At 46.7% G+C, this 21,450-nt stretch overlaps 1 protein-coding gene across 1 annotated transcript; it reads left to right on the forward strand.

Annotated features, from left to right (window-relative positions):
• Positions 1 to 14,238: 14,238 nt before the first annotated feature.
• LOC123057017 (probable WRKY transcription factor 70) lies at positions 14,239 to 16,553 on the forward strand. Its single transcript, XM_044480196.1, has 3 exons — positions 14,239 to 14,525; positions 14,606 to 14,728; positions 15,491 to 16,553. The coding sequence occupies exons 1-3, from the start codon at positions 14,239 to 14,241 to the stop codon at positions 16,158 to 16,160; spliced, it is 1,080 nt and encodes a 359-aa protein (XP_044336131.1). The 3' UTR covers positions 16,161 to 16,553.
• The last annotated feature ends 4,897 nt before the right edge of the window (positions 16,554 to 21,450 follow it).

Raw genomic sequence — 21,450 nt, forward strand, 5'->3', positions numbered from 1 at the left:
AGCCGAGGAGCTATCCGGAAACTATTGCCGTGACAGCAATTTCGACCCCAACTGACGCTGACCGTGCTCTGTGCAAGCAGCTAATCCAAAAGATCGATCGCTCACTCGCTAGTTTGCGCCAATCACCCCCATTCACAAATCACAGTCAAGCACCTATTTGAACTGAACCTGAAAAGGAGGAGAGGAAAAGGAAACTATGACTCGAGCACAAAATTGTGAATGCACACACACTGGTGAAGAAACTAAAACTGCAGAACCATCCATTATTCTTATATACACAACTCAAACACAAATATGTGGCCAGGTAGCCACATGTTCATAGGCGACTCGAGTAATTCGATGAAGAATTCCATACGGGGAACCGGAGAGGAGAGGCGCTTGGATGGGTACCTTGGGTAAGGGAACATGCCGAGGATGTAGCCATTGGGCCTGGAGGCGTCCGGGGTGCGGAACGTGCGGTGCTCCTCCCAGCGCGCCTGCCACCTCGGCTCGATCTCGTCGTACGGGTACGCCCGCCTCGCCCACACCTTACCCACATCGGCGCCGGCGCAACAACGTCAGGAACGAGTGCAGCGCGGCGAGAGGAGCGCACGGCGCTGGTGGGCCGCGGCGACCGTGGGGGGAGGGGGCATGCGGAGCTGGAGTGGCGGGTGCGGCGTGAGAGCCATCAGGGGTTGGGGACGCGCGCACCGGATCCGAACTGATGGGAGGAAGGAGCGGAGCGGAGCAAGCGTGAGAGGATGCGGTGCCGGCCATGGAGCACAGAGCGGCGCGACCGAGCGCTAGGATGGATCTGGGGATCGAGGGGAGAGGTAGAGGGAGAGGGTGGGTCAGCGGTGGGGGTGGAAGGGGGGGTTGCCATGGCGTCGATCTAGGGTTTCGGCGGTGGGAGTGGAAGGCGGAGGTCGCCGGCGGGGCTGGGGCTGGGTTTGGGGGAGTGGAGAACGGCGGCGGGGCCGGGTTTGGGGTTGCGGGAGAGGAGAGGATGGATCTGGGGGACCGAGGGGAGGGGGGAGTGGGTGAGTGGGGGTGGCGGCGGGCGGGGGTCGGGGGGAGGGTGGGTGGGTGGGTTAGGGTTTTTGATTCTCTGGAGAAGCTCCACCGTTGGATGGATGTGTGATGGATGGCTCAGATTGTGTCCAATTTGGTGATCCGCGTGAAAGCGGTTCCTCACGTCTCATTGGCCGGCTATCTCGCACTTGAATTTCAAAATTTTGAAGCCAAAACTTTGAATTTTTTTAAACATAACAATGACATAGTTTGTCAAAATGATCTCATTTTTTTCATAAGTGTGCATCTTAGAATGGAAAACGATGCCATAGTTCGACGGCTTTCATTTTCTTTGCACAAAAAGATGATTTTCCATTTTCTGAGTGCATAAAAAGTTTTTTTGTGAAGAAGCTACCAAATATTTGTTCCAAAATAGCACAACTCCATTTTTCAAAAATATTAGACCAGATTTTATGTAAAATTGACCAAATAGTTACATGTCAAAAGCTTTTGATCCACCTCTTATAAAAAACAAATTTCACCCCATTCAGTAGGAAGCGGGGAAAAATTTGAATGAAAATTTGTTCAAATGATTTTGCATTGTGCACAAAGGTGCATCTTGTAATTCCAAACAATGTTTCCTAAGGAAGTTTACACTTCCTTTGCACAGAAAATTCATTTTCCATTTTACGAGTGCCCGAAATGAGTTTTTTTGTGAACGACCTACCATATATTTGTTGCAAAATTGGACCAAATCATTTTTCTAAAATACCAGGCCATATTTGATTCACAATTGTGGTGAAAAAGACAAATTTCCGACGATTCAGTAGGAAGCGGGTCAAATTTGAACTGTAGCTGCCTCATAGTTTGCTATTTATTTTTTCCAAAAATCATTTATAGGTACATAAGTATCTCTTTAATCAGATAAACATCAAAAGTTTTCCAAGATTCAACCACTAGTTAGGAACGGTCAAGCCCGCCGTTTTGACCGCATTTTGAAACGGGCATAAAAAATTCAAATAAAATCAAAAAATGGAAAACCTTCGCATTGTGTCATTATATGTGACCAAGTTTCCAGAAAAAATAATAAACTTGTAATACGGCAATTATTTTAAAAAAGTGTTATCAGAAATGAGCTATCATGCGTGAAGATTCATGGCTTTCAAGTCAAATGATCAAACTTATGGCCACATTCATGGCATAGTTTGCTCAAATGATCTAATATCATGCACAAGGGTGCATCTTGGAATTACAAACAAAGTTTCCTAAGGGACTTTTTATTTTCTTTGCACGGAAAATTCATTTTCCATTTTCCGAGTGCCCGAATTGAGTCTTTTTTGTGAAGGACCTACCATATATTTTTTTGTAAAATTGGACCAAATCATTTTTCTAAAATACTAGGCCATATTTGATTCACAATTGACCAAATGGTTAGGTGTCGATCCACCTCTGGTGAAAAAGACAAATTCTCGCCGATTCAGTAGGAAGCGAGTGAAATTTGAACTGCAGCTACCTCATAGTTTGCTCTTTATTTTTTCAAAAAATCATTTCTAGATACATAAGTATCTATTTAATCAGAGAAACATCAAAAGTTTTCCAAGATTCAATCACTAGCTAGGAATGGTCAAACCCGTCGTTTTCAGCGCATTTCGAAACGGACATAAAAAATTCAAAAAAATCAAAAAATTTGGTAACCTTTGCGTTGTGTCATTATATGTGACCAAGTTTCCAGAAAAAATAACAAACTTGTAATACGGCAATTATTTAAAAAAAATGTTCTCAGAAATGAGGTATCATGCGTGAAGATTCAGGGCTTTCAAGCTAAATGATCAAACTTATGGCCACATTCATGGCATAGTTTGTTCAAATTATCTCATATTGTGCACAAGGGTGCATCTTGGAATTTCAAACAATGTTGCCTAAGGGAGTTTTCATTTTTCTTTGCACGAAAAATTCATTTTCCATTTTTTGAATGCCCAAAATGAGTTTTTTTGTGAAGGAACTACCATATATTTGTTGCAAAATTTTACCAAATCATTTTTATAAAATATTAGGCCATAGTTAATGCATAATTGACAAAATGGTTTGGTGTCAAATGTTTTGATCCACCACTTGTGAAAAAGACAAATTTCTGCCGATTCATTAGGAAGCGCGTCAATTTTGAACTGCATCTACCTTATTGTTTGCTCTTTATTTTTTCCAAAAATCATTTCTAGTTACATAAGTATCTATTTAATCATAAATACATGGTTTGGTGGTGATACGTCGAGGTTTGGATGTGGCCCAGGGCCCCACCTCCAAAGCGCGTAAACTCGCATGCCCGCCGCGTGGTCACCGCGTGACCTTGGCGTTGACATGCGTTCTGGGAGGCCTAGGCATGTCTAGTGGGTTGGGCACTCCCCAGGTAGGTGCTAGGAATAAGATTACAACAGAAGAATCTCACGAGGAGACTGACCTATGCTCAAAGATGAATTAGCAGCCAAGTGTTTGATTAGCAGTACGGGAAATGCACATCGCCAATGGGCGTGAGTTTTGGCTGAGGATGATCATCTACTAAGGAGAATGTCTTCACAAATTTTTAGCTCAAAAGGAGTATCCTAGGTGGTACTTGCTTTGCAAAGTACCACGCTGGACAAAAATATGAATGTTGAAGCTGGGCTCAAAATAATGAATGGATTTAGCTGAAATTTGGTGGACGATGGTTATCTGGGCATAGGAAATCATGTTAGAAAATTGATACCATTTGGACATGCCAAAGTAGTACTTCCTTCACAATGCTCTTCTATGGACAGAAACTTAGGAAAACTAGTGAGAGAGATTGGATGAATGAAATGAGCTCAAAATTGATGTAGGTAAGTTACATAGGTATGGTCATGCGCTGGTAAATTTTCAGATCATTTGGGTAAGCCTAGCCAGCACTTACTTCACAAAGCTTCTCTCGAGGTAGAAATTTGGAAATTTCCTGAGAAAGATTTACTAGGAAAATTGAGCTGAATATTATCATGTGGCAATGATTTTGGTATGGAAGAGTGCCCAAAAAATTTGAGGGTAATAGGAGGGGTCTAGATAACACTTGCTTTGCAACATGCCAATTTGGCCATAAAATATAAATTGAACCTGGGCTCACATAGATGATTTGACTGAGCTAAGATTTGGAGGAGGGTGATAATTTGGGCATATGAAGGAACTGTAAAAATTTCATGTCATTTCGATATATAAAAAAGGTACTTCCTTCACAATGCTTTTAGGTGGACAAAAACTTTGGAAATTTGCCGAGGAAGATTTGCTAGGCAAATGGAGCTGAATTTTGTCATGCTGTAATTATTTGGATAGGAAAGAGTGCCCAAAAAATCCAAGGGCAATCAAGATTATATAAATAGCACTTCCTTCATAAAGTGCTGTTGTGAACAGAATAGGAAAATGAATATTGTTGAATTAGTTTTGAACTAGGCAAGGAAGGATTTTTACATATTTGATGAAGATATGACCCAAAGAATTTATGAGATTGTTTTGGGAATTTTGGGAATGGCAGAAATATAGGTTGCTTCACAACCTAGGGCAAAAACTGCCACATGAACATGACACATAGGCAAAACTGATGAGGTGGCGCCTAGTCATAGCAACCCACCATAATTTACAAGGTTATGACCATCTATATTGGTCATGATCAGCTAGAAATAAGACAGCAGACCAGTGCTATCTGCTTTATGACCATTTCATGTAAGGAAATTACGACCCTTCTGACCAAAATGGTCGTTATAGTTTAGGGTTTGGAGCCCCCCGAACAGCTTTTGACCAATTGGTCTAAAATGGTCATAGATCTATGACCAATTCTTACAGGGTCACTGACAGAAGGTCACTAGTTGACATATTTCTTGTAATGTCTTAGTTGCGCACTAGTGGGGACAAAATGCACAGAAAAGAGTAGTGTTGGTCTGTAGGACCAGTCTAAATCCAGATGTAACACCCAGGAATCGGTGGGTTTGGCCGAGGCGTTACACCTTTGTGGATCTCTACCACCATAGCAAGGCGGCCCAAGGAGGAGGGGTGGGGGGGCATGGGGCACCCATGTGGGCCCATAGGGCTCCTCCCATGCCGTGATTTGGCAGGTGCCTTAGGTCCCACATTTCTTGTACCGACGCATTTTATTTTATTTTGATTTATAACTTTGTAATTTTTTGGAAGCATAGACACGAAGATAGAAAACTGGCTTTTCTCACACTCTACTAATATCTTAGTTCAAAATATCATAAATAGTACTTTCTCTTTATTTAATACTCTCTCCGTTTATTTGATCTGCATATTAGTTTTGACTGAAGTCAAACTTCATAAAGTTTGACCAAGTATATAGAAAAATAATATAAACATATACCATAACATATCTATATGATGTGAAAGTAGATTCAATAGGTATTGATTTGCTATTGTATATGTTAATATTTTTGTCTATAAACATTGTCAAAATTTACAAAGATTAAGTTTGATCAAAGCTAATACGCAGACTAAATAAAAACGGAGGAAGTATACGGTAGGTTCTACACACTTAAGGTTCGGTGACGCTAGGGTTGTTGAGATATTAGTATATGGTAACCTGAAAGTTGTTCGGAGTCCCGGATGAGATCCCGGACGTCATGAGGAGTTCCGGAATGGTCCGGACGTGAAGATTTATATATGGGAAGTCAAGTTTCGGCCATCGGGAAAGTTTCGGGGGTAATCGGTATTGTACCAGGACCACCGGAAGGGTCCCGGGGGTCCACTGGGTGGGGCCACCTATCCCGGAGGGCCCCATGGGCTGAAGTGGGAGGGGAACCAGCCCCTAGTGGGCTGGTGTGCCCCCCCTTGGGCCTCACCCTGCGCCTAGGGTTGGAAACCCTAGGGGTGGGGGCACCCCACTTGGCTTGGGGGGCACTCCACCCCCCTTGGCCGCCGCCCCCGTTTGAGAGGAGAGAGAGGAGATCGGGACCGTGCATGAAAAGAGAGAAAAGAGAGGAGGACTATGCAGAGGCTTTGTGTTGGTCAAATGGAAGTCCGGACTCCGCAAAACTCCCCATGTATATTACTAGGATACCGGAATTCGTACGTCCAGACTGCTAAGGGAATCTCCAATGCTGACCCGCAAATTTGCTCCGGCATCCGTCCACGGACAGAGGGGACCAGTCCGTAGACACGGATGCGGGAGCCGACCATCCAACGCCTCCCACATACATTTCAACCACGGTTTGAATCAATCGGACAAAAATCATGCAAACAGTGCAGCTTTCATAAAACCGGACGAAATTCATGACATATTGGACTTTCATATAAACTGGATGAAATTCATTACATTTCTCATATAGCAATCATTTAGATTAGGTTTAGTGTAGGGTTTAGTCTCGTTTATATGAGAAATGTAATGAATTTCATCCAGTTTATATGAAAGTCCAATATGTCATGAATTTCGTATGTTTTATGAAAGCTGCACTGTTTGCATGATTTTTGTCCGATTGATTCAAACCGTGGTTGAAATGTATGTGGGAGGCGTTGGATGGCCGGCTCCCACATCCGTGTCTACGGACTGGTCCCCTCTGTCCGTGGACGGATGCCGGAGCAAATTTGCGGGTCAGCATTGGAGATTCCCTTAGCAGTCTGGACGTACGAATTCCGGTATCCTAGTAACATACATGGGGAGTTTTGCGGAGTCCGGACTTCCATTTGACCAACACAAAGCCTCTGCATAGTCCTCCTCTCTTTTCTCCCTTTTCATGCACGGTCCCGATCTCCTCTCTCTCCTCTCAAATGGGGGCGGCGGCCAAGGGGGGTGGAGTGCCCCCCAAGCCAAGTGGGGTGCCCCCACCCCTAGGGTTTCCAACCCTAGGCGCAGGGTGAGGCCCAAGGGGGGGCGCACCAGCCCACTAGGGGCTGGTTCCCCTCCCACTTCAGCCCATGGGGCCCTCCGGGATAGGTGGCCCCACCCAGTGGACCCCCGGGACCCTTCCGGTGGTCCTGGTACAATTCCGATTACCCCCGAAACTTTCCCGATGGCCGAAACTTGACTTCCCATATATAAATCTTCACCTCCGGACCATTTCGGAACTCCTCGTGACGTCCGGGATCTCATCCGGGACTCCGAACAACTTTCAGGTTACCGTATACTAATATCTCAACAACCCTAGCGTCACCGAACCTTAAGTGTGTAGAGCCTACGGGTTCGAGAGACACGCAGACATGACCGAGACGACTCTCCGGTCAATAACCAACAGCGGGATCTGGATACCCATGTTGGTTCCCACATGCTCCTTGATGATCTCATCGGATGAACCACGATGTCGAGGATTCAATCAATCTCGTATACAATTCCCTTTGTCAATCGGTATGTTACTTGCCCGAGACTCGATCGTCGGTATCCCAATACCTCGTTCAATCTCGTTGTTGGCAAGTCACTTTACTCGTACCGTAATGCATGATCCCGTGATCAACCACTTGGTCACATTAAGCTCATTATGATGATGCATTACCGAGTGGGCCCAGAGATACCTCTCCGTCATACGGAGTGACAAATCCCAGTCTCGATTCGTGCCAACCCAACAGACACTTTCGGAGATACCCGTAGTGCACCTTTATAGTCACCCAGTTACGTTGTGATGTTTGGCACACCCAAAGCACTCCTACGGTATCCTGGAGTTGCACAATCTCATGGCCTAAGGAAATGATACTTGACATTCGGAAAAGCTTTAGCAAACGAACAACACGATCTTTGAGCTATGCTTAGGATTGGGTCTTGTCCATCACATCATTCTCCTAATGATGTGATCCTGTTATCAATGACATCTAATGTCCATAGTCAGGAAACCATGACCATCTTTTGATCAACGAGCTAGTCAACTAGAGGCTCACTAGGGACGTGTTGTGGTCTATGTATTCACACATGTATTACAATTTCCGGATAACACAATTATAGCATGAACAATAGACAATTATCATGAACAAGGTAATATAATAATAACCATTTTATTATTTCCTCTAGGGCATATTTCCAACAGTACGCATCATTTTCATTCCGGTCTTAATATTCTTTGTCATGGCTTTTTTTAGAGAAACTAGACAGTGCGTGACCGAGTGTTTGATGAAGGCTAAACCGTAAATGTAACATAAGACCACAATATTTAGAAAGTCATGAAATCGAGAAAATCAAAATGATAACACTGTGAAGGGTGGCATGGATAAATTATCAGACACAAGAGAAGTTTGCCTTAGACATTCTTTGTCGTGTTGAAGTTGAACTGAGTTGTGTTGAGTTTATTTAGTTACTTGGTTAGCAAACAAGCCATAAAACAGTTAGGTTGCGAGTGAACCTTGGATGGCGATGGGGGATTCTAGTGAAACCATGTGGCAAGCTGAACATTCTCATGTTCCTGAAGATTGGAAGGACAAATGGCTAGGTTCAGTGATATGTTATATTTTTGCAAGGGCATCTCCAAAGCGGACACAGTGTCCAGACCACTTTTTCCATCCAATGAGGACCCTTATATGTCCATTTAGGGCATCTCCAACATCAACCCTCAAACCATCTGCAACCGTCCGGACCGCGCGGTCCGGATGTGTTGTGCCATCCAATGCGGGTCTGTATCGGTCTGCTCGACGGTCCAGACCGCTACCATATCCTCTTCTCACTGCCCTGGCTCATCATTAACCCACTCCCTAGCCCATGCGTGCTTCCTTCTTGAAACATTCAGCACCGCTCCAGAGTGTCAATGCCGCATTCATGCTGGACCAGAGCGGACGCGACCTCTCACTACTCTCAGCATTAAAGCGGCGCGTCGACCGATGGAGCGCCGCCTGCGCCGCTTCCCGGTATAGGCAACTGCTTTGTGTTCAAATGACACCCCTTCAGTCCATTGCCCTACATTAATGATATGTGGTGGCCGAGGAACTTACTCCGACGCCACTCGTCCGTCCGCAACCCACCATTAACCACACCACCGCATCCCATTGCCATCTGCCCACTATATAAACTCCAGGCCCGACCATAGCCATAGTCATCCTCCTTTGATCCCTTCTCCTCTCTAAATCACGCCTGCCATGGCCTCATCACACTCCAAATCCCTCTGGTACACCCTCTCCTCGGAGCATAGAAGGAGATGACTGGCCATTGGTACCAGCTGGTAGGTCAGCCAACAGATAGAGGACGACGATGGCACAATGGAGGATGAGTCGGTGCCACCCTCCTCGTCGGTGCATGCCGACCTCACCATTAGTGAGGTCCATGCACACTACATTGACATTTTGCGACAGGAGCAGGCGGCCAAGTTTCGACAGGTGCAGGCCAACCAGGCCTACAACCTCATCCTCCTCGAGGAGCACTGGCGTGCGGAGGAGCAACTAGTGGCCAACACGGCCATCGTGCTGGACGTGGCCGTGGTGGAGTACAAAGCGCTGGTCAACTCCTACCGCTCCACCCGCGACATCTGCCGCGACCGTTGGCGGTATCGCCTCTATCAGGCAGAATTGGACATCGCCTACAAGGAGTTCGACGAGGAGGAGGATGAGGTGTGGGGCAATAGCGACAAGGAGGAGGCGATCGCCAGCTCCGCCCCGGGCGTGCCTCGCCACCAAGACCATGAAGCCGACATGTCCGCGGGCACAGCCGGTAGCGGGGAATAGTAGTGCATGGTAGGTCCCCACCTCTCGAGTCCTAAGAAGGCCACCGTTGCTCCCTTCCCAATTAAGCCAAGCTTGGCAGGCTGAACATTGACAGTCGATTAGCCGCTTAGCAGCGACATGGAGGTGGACAACTTCACTTCCTGGGTTCCGGAGCCGGATGTTACGGAGGCAGAGCTGGAGAGTGCCGGGTTAGAACTGGAGAAGACTAAGGCAAGAGCTGGAGCTTTATTTCTCGGGGCACATGGCTAGACATGGGGAACAGACGCTAGCAATCATTTAGATTAGGTTTAGTGTAGGGTTTAGTCTGGTTTATATGAGAAATGTAATGAATTTCATCCAGTTTATATGAAAGTCCAATATGTCATGAATTTCATCCGGTTTTATGAAAGCTGCACTGTTTGCATGATTTTTGTCCGATTGATTCAAACCGTGGTTGAAATGTATGTGTGAGGCGTTGGATGGTCGGCTCCCGCATCCGTGTCTACGGACTGGTCCCCTCTGTCCGTGGACGGATGCCGGAGCAAATTTGCGGGTCAGGATTGGAGATTCCCTTAGCAGTCTGGACGTATGAATTCCGGTATCCTAGTAACATACATGGGAAGTTTTGCGGAGTCCGGACTTCCATTTGACCAACACAAAGCCTCTGCATAGTCCTCCTCTCTTTTCTCTCTTTTCATGCACGGTCCCGATCTCCTCTCTCTCCTCTCTCTCCTCTCACAAAGCTTCTCTCGAGGTAGAAACTTTGGAAATTTCCTGAGAAAGATTTACTAGGAAAATTGAGCTGAATATTATCATGTGGCAATGATTTTGGTATGGAAGAGTGCCCAAAAAATTTGAGGGTAATAGGAGGGGTCTAGATAACACTTGCTTTGCAACATGCCAATTTGGCCATAAAATATAAATTGAACCTGGGCTCACATAGATGATTTGACTGAGCTAAAATTTGGAGGAGGGTGATAATTTGGGCATATGAAGGAACTGTAAAAATTTCATGTCATTTCGATATATAAAAAAGGTACTTCCTTCACAATGCTTCTAGGTGGACAAAAACTTTGGAAATTTGCCGAGGAAGATTTGCTAGGCAAATGGAGCTGAATTTTGTCATGCGGTAATTATTTGGATAGAAAAGAGTGCCCAAAAAATCCAAGGGCAATCAAGATTATATAAATAGCACTTCCTTCATAAAGTGCTGTTGTGAACAGAATAGGAAAATGAATATTGTTGAATTAGTTTTGAACTAGGCAAGGAAGGATTTTTACATATTTGATGAAGATATGACCCAAAGAATTTATGAGATTGTTTTGGGAATTTTGGGAATGACAGAAATATAGGTTGCTTCACAACCTAGGGTAAAAACTGCCACATGGACATGACACATAGGCAAAACTGATGAGGTGGCGCCTAGTCATAGCAACCCACCATAATTTACAAGGTTATGACCATCTATATTGGTCATGATCAGCTAGAAATAAGGCAGCAGACCAGTGCTATCTGCTTTATGACCATTTCGTGTAAGGAAATTACGACCTTTCTGACCAAAATGGTCGTTATAGTTTAGGGTTGGAGCCCCCTGAACAGCTTTTGACCAATTGGTCTAAAATGGTCATAGATCTATGACCAATTCTTACAGGGTCACTGACAGAAGGTCACTAGTTGACATATTTCTTGTAATGTCTTAGTTGCGCACTAGTGGGGACAAAATGCACAGAAAAGAGTAGTGTTGGTCTGTAGGACCAGTCTAAATCCAGATGTAACACCCAGGAATCGGTGGGTTTGGCCGAGGCGTTATTCCTTTGTGGATCTCTACCACCATAGCGAGGCGGCCCAAGGAGGAGGGGTGGGGGGGCATGGGGCACCCATGTGGGCCCATAGGGCTCCTCCCATGCCGTGATTTGGCAGGTGCCTTAGGTCCCACATTTCTTGTACCGACGCATTTTATTTTATTTTGATTTATAACTTTGTAATTTTTTGGAAGCATAGACACGAAGATAGAAAACTGGCTTTTCTCACACTCTACTAATATCTTAGTCCAAAAGATCATAAATAGTACTTTCTCTGTATTTAATACTCTCTCCGTTTATTTGATCTGCATTTTAGGTTTGACTGAAGTCAAACTTCATAAAGTTTGACCAAGTATATAGAAAAATAATATAAACATATACCATAACATATCTATATGATGTGAAAGTAGATTCAATATTAAATCTAATGGTATTGATTTGTTATTGTATATGTTAATATTTTTGTTTATAAACATTGTCAAAATTTACAAAGATTAAGTTTGATCAAAGCTAATACGCAGACTAAATAAAAACGGAGAAAGTATACGGAGTTTGACACTGAACTCTAAAAACACCTTATAAAATGAACTCTAAAAACATCTTATAAAAAGTTACAGAGGGAGCACACGTTATGACAAGAAATATAGCATGAAAATGATCCAGCTCTCATATGCAAAAATAAAATAAAAATGTAGCACTAATGGTGACATATTCTTGCATATCTCATAATTAAAGGGCATTGTCGTCTGATAAAAATGGCAATCCAAGGGCAGAGGTCACCCTCTTTGACTGTCAGACGATCGAGCAGCTTCTTCTTGTTAGGTAGTCAACTTCGCATCGGCATTAGCTCTGGAGCCGTACCATAATCCTGCAGGATAAAAATCATAATCTGCCTGGTCTCCTCTTGACCCGCTCCGCGCAGTGTATCCTAGGGCGTCCCTGTCCGACGTCTCTTCCGGGAGTCACCGTAGTACATCAATGCACACGCTTCCGCGGTCTATGTTTATTGCAGGTTCTGGAACAACTCGCACTACCTGTATCAACCTTGCATCACACTATACATACATGAGACGACGTGTTGACACGACCGGAGTCCGGAGGCAGATCCCGAACATTTCTAGTATAGAAAGCAACACCAGTCAACCTTCCTAATAATTTTTCTTGTACGTACCTGCATATACCATATGCCACAAGACGCACCCGTCAACCTATATCAAGGACGAAGAAAATCAATCTGTGGGCCCGCTTGTCAGATCGTGGACCAGCAAAATCGAATAATGCCCCTACCGTTGACAATTATGATCAGCGTAAACATATCTCTGAACGTGAACAGAGTTTGGCACGAAGGTGAATGTAATACAATGTCTTCGCCTACGAGCATCGCCAATGGTTTTCATATCCGTAAAATCTTTGGTTTAGGGAAGTTGGACAAAAGAAGCACAAGTGATCCCAAAATAAACGCGGTTTTTTTAAGAATTTGGTGTAATCCGCCCAACTTCCTAAATATTTTAGAGATGACCCTTCCCATAAAATGCCACAGCAGCGTGCCGTCGCCATACGCACTGCGTCGCTGGGCAGCATCTGCCGCTGCTCCGCCATCGCTGGCCGCTGCCGTCGACCACCATCTTCTGCTCTCTACGCCGCTGATGAAACCCGGTGCCGGTGTCGCGTTACCGCAAAAAATCACTTTTAGAGATTTTTTTGGAAACTTAGAAAAGACCTCACCTGTGAACTTCCCCTTAGGTTATATGGGCACCCCTTAAACCACTTTTACGATGAGTTAACTCACAGTAATTGTTGGGGACGCCATAGTCTGCTCCGGTGAATTAACTCACAGTAATTGGTGGAGATGGTCTAACCTAGACACCATAGTCTGCTTTGGAGAGAGAGAAAGAGAGAGTGATCCAGCGATGTCTCTTAGTAGGAATAATATCTTTTAAGTTCTATCCTTGTTTTAATGGTGCGTCTAGCATCGTCGAAGGACGTGTGGAAGCGTGTCTTCGTCAGTTCTCGCGGGATTCGATCGGTGCTAGTCTTTGGTGGATATGTTTGGATCCGATCTTCATTCGTCTTCGTTTGAGTGTTTACAAGTTTGATCCTTCTGATCGACGACTTTCATCATCGGTGATGATTGTTGCTTAGGTGCGCTGGTCCTATGAGGTCTTAGCACGATGAATTCTTGACTGTCTACTATAACAAGGTTTGTCCGGCTCCAATGAGGGAGGGGCGATGAAGGAGGCACGCCTTCGACTTCCTCCAGTGCCTGTAGTCGTCGCTAGACGGTCCACGAACATGATTGTAATATTTATTACCTCTGTTGTTGTTTGTACTGCCATGACTGAAGCCGAATAGATTGAAAGATTCTTGAAATTTTTTTAAAAAAAAATTTGAACACAGTACAGACGCAAGTGCTCATACATACGCGCATACACTCACCCCTATAAACGCGCACACGCATACCCTACCACTATGAGCGAACGTCTCCTTTCACTGAAAGCGCATCGTGGACTTGAACCCTGGTGGGCTCGGATACCACTGTCCCTGTAACTATCTAATCACAGGTTGATTCGTTATTTTATTTTAGAATTGCCTGGTAAAGGTTGGATTCTTTTAATACACCGTCTCTGGACGTGGATAAAGAAGATGAAATGGAACCTCTAAACGATTACGTAGTTGGCTGACGGCAGAGGAGCGTTCGTCTATAAAACTAGCTCCACCAATATCGGTAGGTACTCCACAAACTGACCACCTCCTAACAGAGTGGCTACATCTCAGCTCAAGAAAATCCACTCTCTTGCTGTAACCTCCTGCAACTCACGAGATCAGGATGGCATTTCAGCAAGAGGCCGTAGGAAAGCTGTGGGAGGAGCTCGGCCGCGGCTACAATCTCAGCGCCAAGCTTCTGGCTTTGCTCAGCCAACCCAGCCACCTCCTCGATAGCCATGGCCAGGAGATGGCTGTGGCCATAAGCCAACAGCTTTCTCAGGTGTTCAGGGCGTCTCTGTCGATGTCCAACCCCGGCAACAGTGGTAGGATGGTGGAAGGCAGGGCGACAGCGCCCGAGGCTGCGATCATGGAGGGTAGCATCAGCCAGGCCACTCCGGCGATCATCAGGTGCACTACTGATTTACTAACACTGATCCATCTCGATTAGCACTGCTTCCTTACTCTGTTGTTTCCATGAACCAATTTAGTGGGGAAGAGGTTACTCCCCCAAGAATAGGTAAAGAAGAGGAGATTACAGCCGAGCCTTACAAGGATGGTTACAAATGGAAAAAATATGGGCAAAAGAACATTAAGAACAGGAAGTTTGCAAGGTGAAGTTGTTTTCTTGATGCGAGTTCTCCTATTTATCCGCAAATATCATGCATGGTACTTACCGCAACTGTAGCCAAATCACAGAGCCATTTACTTTTTTGTTTAAGTACATCACTAACAAGAACTAATACAAATTAATGGAGCACATACATTGTTGGACGAATAGTATATAAGTGTTTGAGCAATGGTTATGTTTACAAACATAAGGACTTTCCACACGTTAAGACTATGCGATACATTTTCAATACATATGAAAACGAATCGGAGTGAGTGACCACGGGTAGCCTTATTTTCAATACATATGAATTTGCTTACCCGGAATAAGTATATGTAGCAAATGAACATGCATGCATGTGCCTTATTTTCGGCCTCGCCCGCTAGCTAGACTGGCCACCTACGTCCTAGGAGCTGCAACATGGTGCCCAAGCCACCTCAGAGTAATGAATTTGCTAGTCTGCCAATCTGAGTGAGTACAATGGAATCTAAACTCAGCGAGCAAGTTGCATGAATCGCTTTCAGGAACTAATGACATGCATGCGCCATGCCAACGACTTGCCAAAAACGTCAAGATAGCTAATTAAGCTCGTGAACAGCGTACCGGTGTCCAAAAAAGGATGGTACATGTAGATACAGTACAATAATTTTGATTGGGACCAGGCAATAATTACATCCTCGTCGTCAGTTCCTCACATTCGTGTACCCGTACGTTCTTTGCGTGGCCCAGCTGATCGACCGACTCTCTACCTGTATATGCAATGCAGGTTGTACTTCCGATGCATGCATAGCCATGAGCGCGGCTGCAGGGCGAAGAAGCAGGTGCAGCAGCAGGATAGCAGCATCGGCAGTCCTCCATTGTACAAGGTCATTTACCTGAACGAGCACACATGCCACCAAGCGTTTCCCAACGTGAACATCACCAATGCAAATGTACCCGCGACGAGCACTACGACAAGGAACGGCGCCGACTTTGATCATGCACGCCGCCACCTCCACGTCGGCGGGAACGGCGAGTTAGAGGACAGAATCATGACCTCGACCTTCAGCACGGTCATCGGCGGAGCTGCCCCTGCTGCTCCGTCGTTGTCGCCCTTGCAGTCGCCGCCTCCCGTGGAAGCGAGCCCGAGCGATCCGGCGTCGTACGACACGGGTGGCGGACAGTCGCCGAGCCTGCTGGACTTGAGCATGTGCCTCGACGAGACGATGATGGACGAGATGTATTTCTCGTGCGGTTCGCCATTTCGTCCGGTCGAGGCACCCGCAGCTCCATGGTCGTTGTCGTCCTTGCCGCCGCCGCCGCCGCCGCCCATAGAAGCGAGCTCGATTGATCCGGCGGCGTACATGCCGTCCCGCGGTGGACACTCACTGAGCCTGGACGCGATGACGATGGCGGAGATTTTTCTCTGGAGCAGCCCGCTATTTTCTCCACGTTGACGCAGCTGCAGCGCAGCCAATCAGCCACGGGGCCCAACGGTGTCGCCGGCCGGTTCATGGACACAGCGTCAGCATGGCCAGAGTACAAGCGAGCAGTGAGTGGTACAAGCAAAACATACAGTAATTAGTGATTAGTCACATGGAAGGGACGTGCATCTCCGTGTGAAAGTTAGTCGTAATATGCAGTGAGTTCAGATACAGATCTTTGTTCAGACGCACGGCTTAAACGGCCACTCATAGTCTGTGACTAGCTCGTAAGTAGCTAGCTAGCTAGGGTGTCCTGCTTTACTTTAGTGATGAAAACTTTACTTTCGTGATGAAACTTGATGTTGATGAATTCAACTTGTGAGAATTGAGCTGTATGCCTGTAGCTAGCATGCAGTTTGGGTCCACCGCCTGTGTCCACATCGTGGGATTTCGAGGAACATTCGCCATAGTTCGGTACTGTTTAATGTTGATACAGTTCGATACTGTTGATTATAAGTTTGGTTATAGTATATTCTAGTTGTGTGCGTCATTTTCAATTTTTTCGACAACGGAATATATTAATACCAAAATGATGTCAATTACACCCGGCCTCTTCAATAATATAATATCCAAAGCAAGTCTAGACATCACGGGTGCACACAACCAAAATATAAAAGAAGAAAAAGGAAAACAAAGGTCCCGTCGAAAGAAAGAGAGGCTTGCAGCAGCAAGAGCACCACCAATGGTGGCAACACCTAGACTCCGAAAAAGATTCTTAAAAAACGACACCTTCGAAAGAGAGATGCTACACTTACGTAACGATTGTTACGTATCTTACGTAGGATCCGACGTGGTAGTTTTCTATTGGGCCTTATTTGGGGACACGGGCCCACCCAGAAATTCAGGGGGCGGTTTAGTTAGGGTGAAGTGGATTACGTAAGGTTTCGTAAATCATCACATATGTGTAGCATTATTGCATTTAGAAAGGTTATAGCGCACAAATACCATCGTCGTTCGGTCTAACCATCATAGTCAGATCCTGTGTTTTCATCCCGGAGAATGTCAAATTTCCAAACAATGCATTCCACAAGGAAATGACTAGGAAGCCGCCATTGCCAGGTAAAAGACCTAGGGTTTTCACCTCGGAAACTGAGACCGCCAAGAACGAAGTCTGCCAGTGTCACCGCCACATTCGTCGAGATTACTGCTGCAAAACTCCAATCGTCTCACATGCAAACTTCTTCCGAAATCTCCCATTAAGTCTTCTTGTTACATCACCGCCATTACCAAGAAGTCTCACACAGAATAAGTGTGTAGAAACTCTGGCCTTCGACCCATCTTGAAATACCCACCTCCGTTAATCCTTGGCAGATGAGGTGGGTAATGCGATGTGGTGGCGCAGCTGCTTGTACCTCGTCACGTTGATCCGTGCGCAGCGCCGAAGATCTCGGGTAATGGCCAGACAACGGTACTAGACAAGGAACATCAGGGGGCAGCCATGGATGACATCACGCCCCTCACCTCACTGTGTACGACCGGAGCTGGAGGGGAGCACGCCTCGCTAGATTGTGACCGAACGCCGTTGTACACGTCGTGATCGGTGCCACGATCTTGGCCATGTTGTCTCGGCAGATCAAATCAGATCAACAACAAATGTAGGGATATGAGAATGAGCAAGGGCGAGAGAAAAAAGGAAGGAAAAACTGAGGACGACCTCCTCAGGCGGCAACAAGGGAAGGAGGTGAGGGAGGGGCCGCCAGCGGGTGGAGATTGGGTTCCCTCGTGTCGCCTGATTGAGGACGATGCGGGGTACGTGTTGGGGAATGTAGCAGAATTTTAAAATTTTCTACGCATCACCAAGATCAATCTATGGAGTCATCTAGCAACGAGGGAGAGAGGAGTGCATCTACATACCCTTGTAGATCGCGAGCGGAAGCATTCAAGAGAACGGGGTTGATGGAGTCGTACTCGTCGTGATCCCACTACTAGGAAAAGGGCTAAAGATAATATGGACACTAATGGCGCATCACGTATGTGGTGCGCCATTGCTATATAGGAATGGCGCACCACATACAGGTGCCAGGGGCTAGGGTGCGGCTGCCCTCCCTCCCCACACTATATATAGGACCCCTAGGGGGGCGCCGGCCCTAGGAGATGGGATCTCCAAAGGGGGGCGGCGGCCAAGGGGGGTGGAGTGCCCCCCAAGCCAAGTGGGGTGCCCCCACCCCTAGGGTTTCCAACCCTAGGCGCAGGGTGAGGCCCAAGGGAGGGCGCACCAGCCCACTAGGGGCTGGTTCCCCTCCCACTTCAGCCCATGGGGCCCTCCGGGATAGGTGGCCCCACCCAGTGGACCCCCGGGACCCTTCCGGTGGTCCTGGTACAATACCGATTACCCCCGAAACTTTCCCGATGGCCGAAACTTGACTTCCCATATATAAATCTTCACCTCTGGACCATTCCGGAACTCCTCGTGACGTCCGGGATCTCATCCGGGACTCCGAACAACTTTCAAGTTACCGTATACTAATATCTCAACAACCCTAGCGTCACCGAACCTTAAGTGTGTAGAGCCTACGGGTTCGGGAGACACGCAGACATGACCGAGACGACTCTCCGGTCAATAACCAACAGCGGGATCTGGATACCCATGTTGGCTCCCACATGCTCCTTGATGATCTCATCGGATGAACCACGATGTCAAGGATTCAATCAATCCCGTATACAATTCCCTTTGTCAATCGGTACGTTACTTGCCCGAGACTCGATCGTCGGTATCCCAATACCTCGTTCAATCTCGTTGTCGGCAAGTCACTTTACTCGTACCATTATGCATGATCCCATGATCAACCACTTGGTCACATTAAGCTCATTATGATGATGCATTACCGAGTGGGCCCAGAGATACCTCTCCGTCATACGGAGTGACAAATCCCAGTCTCGATTCGTGCCAACCCAACAGACACTTTCTGAGATACCCGTAGTGCACCTTTATAGTCACCCAGTTACGTTGTGACGTTTGGCACACGCAAAGCACTCCTACGGTATCCTGGAGTTGCACAATCTCATGGCCTAAGGAAATGATACTTGACATTCGGAAAAGCTTTAGCAAACGAACTACATGATCTTTGAGCTATGCTTAGGATTGGGTCTTGTCCATCACATCATTCACCTAATGATGTGATCCTGTTATCAATGACATCTAATGTCCATAGTCAGGAAACCATGACCATCTTTTGATCAACGAGCTAGTCAACTAGAGGCTCACTAGGGACGTGTTGTGGTCTATGTATTCACACATGTATTACGATTTCCGGATAACACAATTATAGCATGAACAATAGACAATTGTCATGAACAAGGAAATATAATAATAACCATTTTATTATTGCCTCTAGGGCATATTTCCAACAGTACGCATCATTTTCATTCCGGTCTTAATATTCTTTGTCATGGCTTTTTTTAGAGAAACTAGACAGTGCGTGACCGAGTGTTTGATGAAGGCTAAACCGTAAATGTAACATAAGACCACAATATTTAGAAATTCATGAAATGGAGAAAATCAAAATGATAACACTGTGAAGGGTGGCATGGATAAATTATCAGACACAAGAGAAGTTTGCCTTAGACATTCTTTGTCGTGTTGAAGTTGAACTGAGTTGTGTTGAGTATATTTAGTTACTTGGTTAGCAAACAAGCCATAAAACAGTTAGGTTGCCAGTGAACCTTGGATGGCGATGGGGGATTTTAATGAAACCATGTGGCAAGCTGAACATTCTCGTGTTCCCGAAGATCGGAAGGGCAAATGGCTAGGTTCAGTGATATGTTATATTTTTGCAAGGGCATCTCCAAAGCGGACGCAGTGTCCAGACCACTTTTTCCATCCAATGAGGACCCTTATATGTCCATTTAGGGCATCTCCAACATCAACCCTCAAACCATCTGCAACCGTCCGGACCGCGCGGTCCGGACGTGTTGTGCCATCCAATGCGGGTCTGTATCGGTCTGCTCGACGGTCCAGACCGCTACCATATCCTCTTCTCACTGCCCTGGCTCATCATTAACCCACTCCCTAGCCCATGCGTGCTTCCTTATTGAAACATTCAACACCTCTCCATAGTGTCAATGCCGCATTCATGCTGGACCAGAGCGGACGCGACCTCTCACTACTCTCAGCATTAAAGCGGCGCGTCGACCGATGGAGCGCCGCCTGCGCCGCTTCCCGGTATAGGCAACTGCTTTGTGTTCAAATGACACCCCGTCAGTCCATTGCCCTACATTAATGATATGTGGTGGCCGAGGAACTTACCCCGACACCACCCGCCCGTCTGCAGCCCACCATTAACCACACCACCGCATCCCATTGCCGTCTGCCCACTATATAAACTCCAGGCCCGACCATAGCCATAGTCATCCTCCTTTGATCCCTTCCTCCTCTCTAAATCACGCCTGCCATGGCCTCATCACACTCCAAATCCCTCTGGTACACCCTCTCCTCAGAGCATAGAAGGAGATGACCGGCCATTGGTACCAGCTGGTAGGTCAGCCAACAGATAGAGGACGACGATGGCACAATGGAGGATGAGTCGGTGCCATCCTCCTCGTCGGTGCATGCCGACCTCACCATTAGTGAGGTCCATGCACACTACATTGACATTCTGCGACAGGAGCAGGCGATCAAGTTTCGACAGGTGCAGGCCAACCAGGCCTACAACCTCATCCTCCTCGAGGAGCACTGGCGTGCGGAGGAGCAACTAGTGGCCAACACGGCCATCGTGCCGGACATGGACGTGGCGGAGTAGAAAGCGCTGGTCAACTCCTACCGCTCCACCCGTGACATCTGTCGCGACCGTTGGCGGTATCGCCTCTATCAGGCAGAATTGGACATCGCCTACAAGGAGTTCGACGAGGAGGAGGATGAGGTATGGGGCAATAGCGACAAGGAGGAGGCAATCGCCAGCTCCGCCCCGGGCATGCCTCGCCACCAAGACCATGAAGCCGACATGTCCGCGGGCACAGCCGGTAGTGGGGAATAGTAGTGCATGGTAGGTCCCCACCTCTCGGGTCCTAAGAAGGCCACCGTTGCTCCCCTCCTAATTAAGCCAAGCTTGGCAGGCTGAACATTGACAGTCGATTAGCCGCTTAGCAGCGACATGGAGGCGGACAACTTCACTTCCTGGGTTCCGGAGCCGGATGTTACGGAGGTAGAGATGGAGAGTGCCGGGTTAGAACTGGAGAAGACGAAGGCAAGAGCTAGAGCTTTATTTCTCGGGGCACATGGCTAGACATGGGGAACATGCGCTAGCAATCATTTAGATTAGGTTTA

The sequence above is a fragment of the Triticum aestivum genome, chromosome 3A (genome assembly GCF_018294505.1).
Source record: "Triticum aestivum cultivar Chinese Spring chromosome 3A, IWGSC CS RefSeq v2.1, whole genome shotgun sequence".
NCBI lineage: Eukaryota > Viridiplantae > Streptophyta > Magnoliopsida > Poales > Poaceae > Triticum > Triticum aestivum.

What these genes read in the sequence shown, in the direction of transcription:
- LOC123057017 (XM_044480196.1), top strand. Translation starts at nt 14,239, where the DNA reads ATGGCATTTCAGCAAGAGGCCGTAGGAAAGCTGTGGGAGGAGCTCGGC. An exon ending in GCCACTCCGGCGATCATCAG is followed by an intron (nt 14,526 to 14,605) that starts GTGCACTACTGA and finishes GAACCAATTTAG; the next exon opens with TGGGGAAGAGGTTACTCCCC. An exon ending in AAGAACAGGAAGTTTGCAAG is followed by an intron (nt 14,729 to 15,490) that starts GTGAAGTTGTTT and finishes TATGCAATGCAG; the next exon opens with GTTGTACTTCCGATGCATGC.